The sequence below is a fragment of the Oncorhynchus gorbuscha genome, unplaced genomic scaffold (assembly GCF_021184085.1).
Source record: "Oncorhynchus gorbuscha isolate QuinsamMale2020 ecotype Even-year unplaced genomic scaffold, OgorEven_v1.0 Un_scaffold_3943, whole genome shotgun sequence".
Lineage (NCBI taxonomy): Eukaryota > Metazoa > Chordata > Actinopteri > Salmoniformes > Salmonidae > Oncorhynchus > Oncorhynchus gorbuscha.
In genome coordinates, this window is record NW_025748077.1 from 23,545 (window position 1) to 31,842 (window position 8,298).

The 8,298-nt window shown below is 45.4% G+C and overlaps 1 protein-coding gene across 1 annotated transcript; it reads right to left on the bottom strand.

Annotated features, from left to right (window-relative positions):
* Nucleotides 1–12: 12 nt before the first annotated feature.
* Nucleotides 13–4,715, bottom strand: LOC124028276 (cell surface A33 antigen-like). Its single transcript, XM_046340382.1, has 6 exons — nt 4,542–4,715; nt 2,209–2,422; nt 1,892–2,056; nt 1,667–1,794; nt 1,134–1,243; nt 13–1,040 (listed from the first exon to the last, which is right to left on the bottom strand). The coding sequence occupies exons 1-6, from the start codon at nt 4,698–4,700 to the stop codon at nt 509–511; spliced, it is 1,308 nt and encodes a 435-aa protein (XP_046196338.1). The 5' UTR covers nt 4,701–4,715; the 3' UTR covers nt 13–508.
* Nucleotides 4,716–8,298: the final 3,583 nt, after the last annotated feature.

Consider the following 8,298-nt stretch of genomic DNA (forward strand, 5'->3'; position numbering starts at 1 on the left):
TAAATTCAGATTCAAGAATAAAAAATCCTAATTGAAAATACTAGATGGCACTTTTCAAATCTTTGAATCAGCATTCCAATTGGCTTCCTGACTACTGAACTGAATGGAGGCCGCCCTTCCTTCAATCATAGGCTGTACTCCACATTGAAGGCCTTTATATGTGAGGGTATACAAATGTAAGCAAGGTTCTAAATTATTATATATTTGTCAAATATTACATCCGTTTGGGTTTCTTGCAGTCAATTTGCCGTCTACAAATGATTTATAATTATGTTCCGGTCCCCTGAACTTCTGCTGAAGGACAAACACCATCCGGCGGCTGAATCTATTTGATGATCCCTGATCTACAGCCTTTTGTTGTGTCACTGTCGTCCTGTTATTGATGTGACGAGTTCAGTCTGGCAGCTAGGCCCTTTGTGAAGCCTGACCTACAGCAGCTACTATGTTTATAATATTCATTATATTTTCAACCATTCCAAACACAAGTTGCGGTAAACATTAAGTGGTTCTAATCTATTCTATTTTTAGAAGGCTTAGCAGGTTTATTGGCCGGTACACTGGGAGGTCTGTCACGATCATCGTAGGGCTCATCATAACGATCACTGTACCGTCCGCCGTCACTGCGTTCATCGTAAACACGATCACGGTCGTACCGGTCACGGCGGTCAGAGTAGCGGTCGTCCTGGTCCCTGCGGTCATCGTGGTGCTCGCGGCGGTCATCGTAGTCGCTGCGGCGGTCATCGTAGTCACTACGGCGGTCATCGTGGTGCTCGCGGCGGTCATCGTGGTGCTCGCGGCGGTCATCGTGGTCGCTGCGGCGGTCATCGTAGTCGCTGCGGCGGTCATCGTGGTGCTCGCGGCGGTCATCGTAGTCGCTGCGGCGGTCATCGTAGTCCTTCTCACTGCGTTCCTTGTACTGGTCGCGACGGTCCGCGATCTTAGGTGGGTGGTCTTCATCGTCGCCTTCCTTGCTGCGCGTCTGGCGATCCTCGCCGTTCACCACGGGTTTGTCGTCGTGGAACTCCTCCCCCTCTGGAACCCTGAGGACATATCAGTGGACAGGAGACTCAGCACACCGTCTGTTCTCACCATCTCAGCTCTCATGGTGTGTGTGTGTGTCAGACCATACATACCCCATAGCGTACTCCTCTGCTTTGTCCTTCTTTCTGCAGCAGCAGCAGTAGATGAGGATTATGAGCAGCACCAGAACACCAACCACAACGCCACCAGATGATACCCGCATGTGGAGCATGAACCCAGGGCCATAGGAGAGGTGGAGCATACAGGAGAGAGAGGTGGTGAAGAGGTGAGATGAGGTGGAGCATGAGAGGAGAGGTGGAGCATGAGAGGAGAGGTGGAGCATGAGAGGAGGAGCATGAGAGGAGAGGTGGAGCATGAGAGGAGGAGCATGAGAGGAGAGGAGGAGCATGAGAGGAGAGGAGGAGCATGAGAGGAGAGGAGGAGCATGAGAGGAGAGGAGGAGCATGAGAGGAGAGGAGGAGCATGAGAGGAGGAGAGAAATGTCTATTGATAAAATGTGTCTGTGTGTATCCTGTTACAGGACCATCCTCATGTGATGGTTACATTGCCTCAGATCTGAACATTTGTGTTAGCTCCCAGAGATAACGCCTAAGCTTTAGCTCAGCAGGCTAACACAGTCTAGTATTGTGCACTCACGTGGCATGACGGACAGCGTCAGGTTGCATTTGGCACTGCGGATCTTATTAGTGGAGGTACAGACGTAGTATCCTGAGGATTCCATGGTGAGGTTGAAGAGAGACAGAACACCATCCTCTGGAAGAGACAGAGACAACATGGTAGGTCAGGGGTCAAGGTCATAGTCAAGGTCATATCAACTGAAGATTAACAAGCACACACAGACACTACATACTGTCTGTTGTCTTGGGTGCAGGTGCTCGGGGCATGTTTCTGACGTCGTAGCCCTGCCACTTGTAGGTAGGAAGAGGAGAGCCCTCTTCAGACTGACAGGTGAGACTGATATCCTGGAAGTACTCTGCCTTCCCATCGATCTTACAGACAGGCACAGAGGGAGCCACTGTGGACACAATATGTTTTGCAACGTTAAGTTATCAGTAATCATCGACACTTTACAGATTTCTAAGGTTTATTTTGGAATAAAGTGGAATGAAGCTAAATTCTACGGTTTATTATGGAATATTCTACGGGAGTCATTGTTTTTGTTTTTACCCAGGACCACCAGACGGGTGGTGTCAGCCAGCTGACCCTTGTCATCCTTGGGGATGGCGACCCGACAGTCGAATAGTCGGTTGTCCTGGAGACCGATGGAGGAGAGCTTCAGGTTGGCTACTCCTTTAGCTAGGTCCTGCTCCAGGGAAGCTCTTCCTTCATACCTGTCACTGATGTCCAGGACACCAGTAGAGTAGGAGGTAAGGACGGACACCTGGAAACACCAATGTCAACAACAACATGTAAACACCAATGTCAACAACAACATGTAAACACCAATGTCAACAACAACATGTAAACACCAATGTCAACAACAGCATGTAAACACCAATGTCAACAACAGCATGGAAACACCAATGTCAACAACAACAGAAACACCAATGTCAACAACAGCATGGAAACACCAATGTCAACAACAACATGGAAACACCAATGTCAACAACAGCATGGAAACACCAATGTCAACAACAGCATGGAAACACCAATGTCAACAACAACATGGAAACACCAATGTCAACAACAACATGGAAACACCAATGTCAACAACAGCATGGAAACACCAATGTCAACAACAGCATGTAAACACCAATGTCAACAACAGCATGTAAACACCAATGTCAACAACAGCATGTAAACACCAATGTCAACAACAGCATGTAAACACCAATGTCAACAACAACATGTAAACACCAATGTCAACAACAACATGTAAACACCAATGTCAACAACAACATGTAAACACCATGGTAAACACCTATGTCAACAACAACATGTAAACACCAATGTCAACAACAACATGTAAACACCAATGTCAACAACAACATGTAAACACCAATGTCAACAACAACATGTAAACACCAATGTCAACAACAACATGTAAACACCAATGTCAACAACAACATGTAAACACCAATGTCAACAACAACATGTAAACACCAATGTCAACAACAACATGTAAACACCAATGTCAACAACACACCATGGAAACACCAATGTCAACAACAACATGTAAACACCAATGTCAACAACATGGAAACACCAATGTCAACAACAACATGGAAACACCAATGTCAACAACAACATGGAAACACCAATGTCAACAACAACATGGAAACACCAATGTCAACAACAACATGGAAACACCAATGTCAACAACAACATGTAAACACCAATGTCAACAACAACATGTAAACACCAATGTCAACAACAACATGTAAACACCAATGTCAACAACAACATGAAACACCAATGTCAACAACATGGCATGTAAACACCAATGTAAACACCAATGTCAACATGGAAACACCAATGTCAACAACATGTAAACACCAATGTCAACAACAACATGTAAACACCAATGTCAACAACAACATGTAAACACCAATGTCAACAACAACATGTAAACACCAATGTCAACAACAACATGTAAACACCAATGTCAACAACAACATGTAAACACCAATGTCAACAACAACATGGAAACACCAATGTCAACAACAACATGTAAACACCAATGTCAACAACATGTAAACACCAATGTCAACAACAACATGGAAACACCAATGTCAACAACAGCATGGAAACACCAATGTCAACAACAACATGGAAACACCAATGTCAACAACAACATGGAAACACCAATGTCAACAACAACATGGAAACACCAATGTCAACAACAACATGTAAACACCAATGTCAACAACAGCATGGAAACACCAATGTCAACAACAACATGGAAACACCAATGTCAACAACAACATGGAAACACCAATGTCAACAACAACATGGAAACACCAATGCTAACCTCCCCTGTTATTGGTAATGGTGAGAGTTTAGGCTGTCTTGTGGGTATGATCTTTGATCCTCTAACTTCCTCACTCGTCATTATTCACCATTCATGCAGGATTATCCGTAACCATGGAAGCATCCACGTTAATGTAGATTTGTTCAGAAACATTTTATATTCTTATTTTACAATAAAAGTGACTCCAAAATGACACGATACATTATTTACCATTAATTTCGATTGGGCACAAAATAATCTGAAAAACGAACTGCAAATGCATCCAACAAACTAGATGTGGTCATTATGTCCGTACGGAATATGGGACCCAAAAACTACTATATTTATAACAATATTTAAGGGTGTTAATTTTGACCCTTAAATTCTTGGGTAGAAAAAAACGATTTCTTGTTCAGTCAAATCACATTCTCTGCACAACTGTAGTATAAAAATGTCCCAATCATTGCTCATCTTTATCAAGGGGATCAATAGTTGAAACCCCCTGAATGTGGTCAGAGCTGATCAGAGTGATTTCTGGTTGGTGTATTACCTCTGGCTCTCCGGGTTTGTCTGCTTCAGCCAACCAGGATATGATGACCAGATCGTTGACTGGGTTCTTGGGTTTGAAGCTGCATGGTATAGTGATGTTGTCTCCCCTGGCGAACTCATAGGTCCGTTGAGGGATGGACACCTGTAAAGCTACAGTCATGGACACGACTGGGACAGAGAGAGACAGACAGGAAGAAACAGGAAGACAGGTTTTACAGACACTGACGTATAGAGCTGTAGGAGGTGAACACTGTTCAAATGAAGTGCTTTGTAACACTAAAACTAATGGCAAATGCGCTGCCACCAACTCTAAGGAGAGGAAACCACAAGAGCGGAATTATTTTTTTCAACTGAAAGACGATTCCCTTGATGTTGCATAATATTTCAAGAAGTCATGGTTTTATTCAAAGTATGATATATTTGGGCTTGAAGTGGGAAATCCGAAGTGGGGACATTGGCTATTTTCCGTGTCAGCGCTGCGTTTCCCCAATAGGACATAACATGCTAATACTTTCCAGTCTACATTTATTTTTCATTGCTGGGTTTTATTTCAATGTAACCACCCAACAGCATGGCATTGTATATTAATCAGAAACATCTGCAAAGTTCTTCCTCCGTAGCAGACACCTGGCCACCTGATCCAAGCAGCTTTTCTCGTAGCATACACCTGGCCACCTGAGCCAAGCAGCTTTTCTCGTAGCATACACCTGGCCATCTGAGCCATGGAGCCAAGCAGCTATTCTCCGTGCATACACACACCTGGCCATCTGAGCCAAGAAGCTAAGCAGCTTTTCTCCGTAGCACACACCTGGCCACCTGAGCCTGGAGCCCAGCTTTAGCATACACCTCCGAGCACACACCTGGCCACCTGAGCCAAGCAGCTTTTCTCCGTAGCACACACCTGGCCACCTGAGCCAAGCAGCTTTCCTCCGTAGCATACACCTGGCCATCTGAGCCATGGAGCCAAGCAGCTTTCCTCCGTAGCACACACCTGGCCACCTGAGCCAAGCAGCTTTCCTCCGTAGCATACACCTAGCCACCTGAGCCAAGCAGCTTTCCTCCGTAGCACACACCTGGCCACCTGAGCCAAGCAGCTTTCCTCCGTAGCATACACCTGGCCATCTGAGCCATGGAGCCAAGCAGCTTTCCTCCGTAGCACACACCTGGCCACCTGAGCCAAGCAGCTTTCCTCCGTAGCATACACCTAGCCACCTGAGCCAAGCAGCTTTCCTCCGTAGCATACACCTAGCCACCTGAGCCATGGAGCCAAGCAGCTTTCCTCCGTAGCACACACCTGGCCACCTGAGCCAAGCAGCTTTCTCCGTAGCACACACCTGGCCACCTGAGCCAAGCAGCTTTTCTCCGTAGCACACACCTGGCCACCTGAGCCAAGCAGCTTTTCTCCGTAACATACACCTGGCCACCTGAGCCAAGCAGCTTTTCTCCGTAACATACACCTGGCCACCTGAGCCAAGCAGCTTTTCTCCGTAGCATACACCTGGCCACCTGAGCCAAGCAGCTTTCTCCGTAGCATACACCTGGCCACCTGAGCCAAAGCAGCTTTTCTCCGTAACATACACCTGGCCACCTGAGCCAAGCAGCTTTTCTCCGTAACATACACCTGGCCACCTGAGCCAAGCAGCTTTCCTCCGTAACATACACCTGGCCACCTGAGCCAAGCAGCTTTTCTCCGTAACATACACCTGGCCACCTGAGCCAAGCAGCTTTCCTCCGTAACATACACCTGGCCACCTGAGCCAAGCAGCTTTCCTCCGTAACATACACCTGGCCACCTGAGCCAAGCAGCTTTCCTCCGTAACATACACCTGGTCACCTGGTCACCTGGTCACCTGAGCCAATTAAAACAGGGAGGAACTAAAGTTTTAGCACCTCCACTTTTTATTTTTTCCAGAAAATGATCAGAATTAAAATTGTATATATTATATATATATATATATATTATAGCGAGAGAGTGAGAGATAGGAACTGACCATTTTATAAATGCATGAATGGTTTTGACCACTAAAGTGTTGCTTCACGACGACACGCTTCACTGCTCTGATTGGTGCAGCTAGAAACCACAAGCGTCTATCCTATATTATAAACTGGATGGTTCCAGCCCTGAATGCTGAAACATGTCATTTTACTTCTCTAATTACGTCGGTTCTGTAACCAGTTTAAAATAGCAATAAGGCACCTCGGGGGTATGTGGTGTTTGGCCAATATACCACGGCTAAGGGCTGTGTCCATGCACGAAACAACGTGGAGTTGGGCATCTAACACACCTCCTCGTACCTTATTGCTACATTGAACATGCACCAGCAAAAGATAATTAAAGAAACAGGTTTATCCATTCTGTCATTGTAGCCAATCACTTCACTTCCCCTGTGAGAACCATAAGCACGGGGAGACTTGGCTGGACTGCTGGACTGCGGCCGATGCCTGCCAACACACGGTTGCACCATGTTCATTACAATGTAGAAAAACTCATGTCTCTTATGTAAAATGACAACACTTTGGAGAAAACAATAGATGACGAAGTCAAAGATAGTGGTTTAAATCTGGGGTGAATTTTACCCTAAATGCTTCTGACAAATTCAGCAATATAAACCCACACAGGTAATGTCATAGAGTCTTATTCTGTAGTCCTCCGTTATGACAGGGCTTTAGAAACTAAAGGTAACACCCACTGACAGTAAGGGAGGGAGAAGCACCTTGTCTTGTGCAAGACAGAACTGTTTCCACAAGTACAACCCTTGGACAGGACACTTGCCAATCGCAGGGCCTTCCCCCCAATTACCTCAATGCTCCCATTACAGTCTTTGGGACGACACAGCCAGATATCAAACTCCCAATCTTCCAATCTCAGGGCGGACATTCTAACCACACCGACGTACACTATTATATATATATATATATTATATTATTATAGCAAGATTTACATGACTGGAAAAATAAAAAGCATTAGTTTTCACATGGATTCATATGGAGGCTGTTGTCCTCCAGTGGGAATGCAAAGTGTTTTAGGGTTGGGCACCTCTCCTCTCCTGCCTGTGTCATCCAGCACTCTCTAACTATCAGCCCTCTCATCAGAATTACAGAATTTTAACCTTAAAGTGTTTTAGGTTAAGTTTAGGCATTAACTCTGAATTTAAGGTTGGGGTTAAGTTCAGGAATGAACTCCAAATTGTTAAGGAATTAACAAATGGTTAGGGTTAGCTACTAGGGTTAGCTACTAGGGTTAGGGTTAGCTACTAGGGTTAGCTACTAGGGTTAGCTACTAGGGTTAGCTACTAGGGTTAGGGTTAGCTACTAGGGTTAGGGTTAGCTACTAGGGTTAGGGTTAGCTACTAGGGTTAGCTACTAGGTTAGCTACTAGGGTTAGCTACTAGGGTTAGCTACTAGGGTTAGGGTTAGCTACTAGGGTTAGGGTTAGCTACTAGGGTTAGGGTTAGCTACTAGGGTTAGCTACTAGGGTTAGCTACTAGGGTTAGCTACTAGGGTTAGGGTTAGCTACTAGGGTTAGCTACTAGGGTTAGCTACTAGGGTTAGGGTTAGCTACTAGGGTTAGCTACTAGGGTTAGGGTTAGCTACTAGGGTTAGGGTTAGCTACTAGGGTTAGGGTTAGCTACTAGGGTTAGGGTTAGCTACTAGGGTTAGCTACTAGGGTTAGCTACTAGGGTTAGCTACTAGGGTTAGCTACTAGGGTTAGCTACTAGGGTTAGGGTTAGCTACTAGGGTTAGGGTTAGCTACTAGG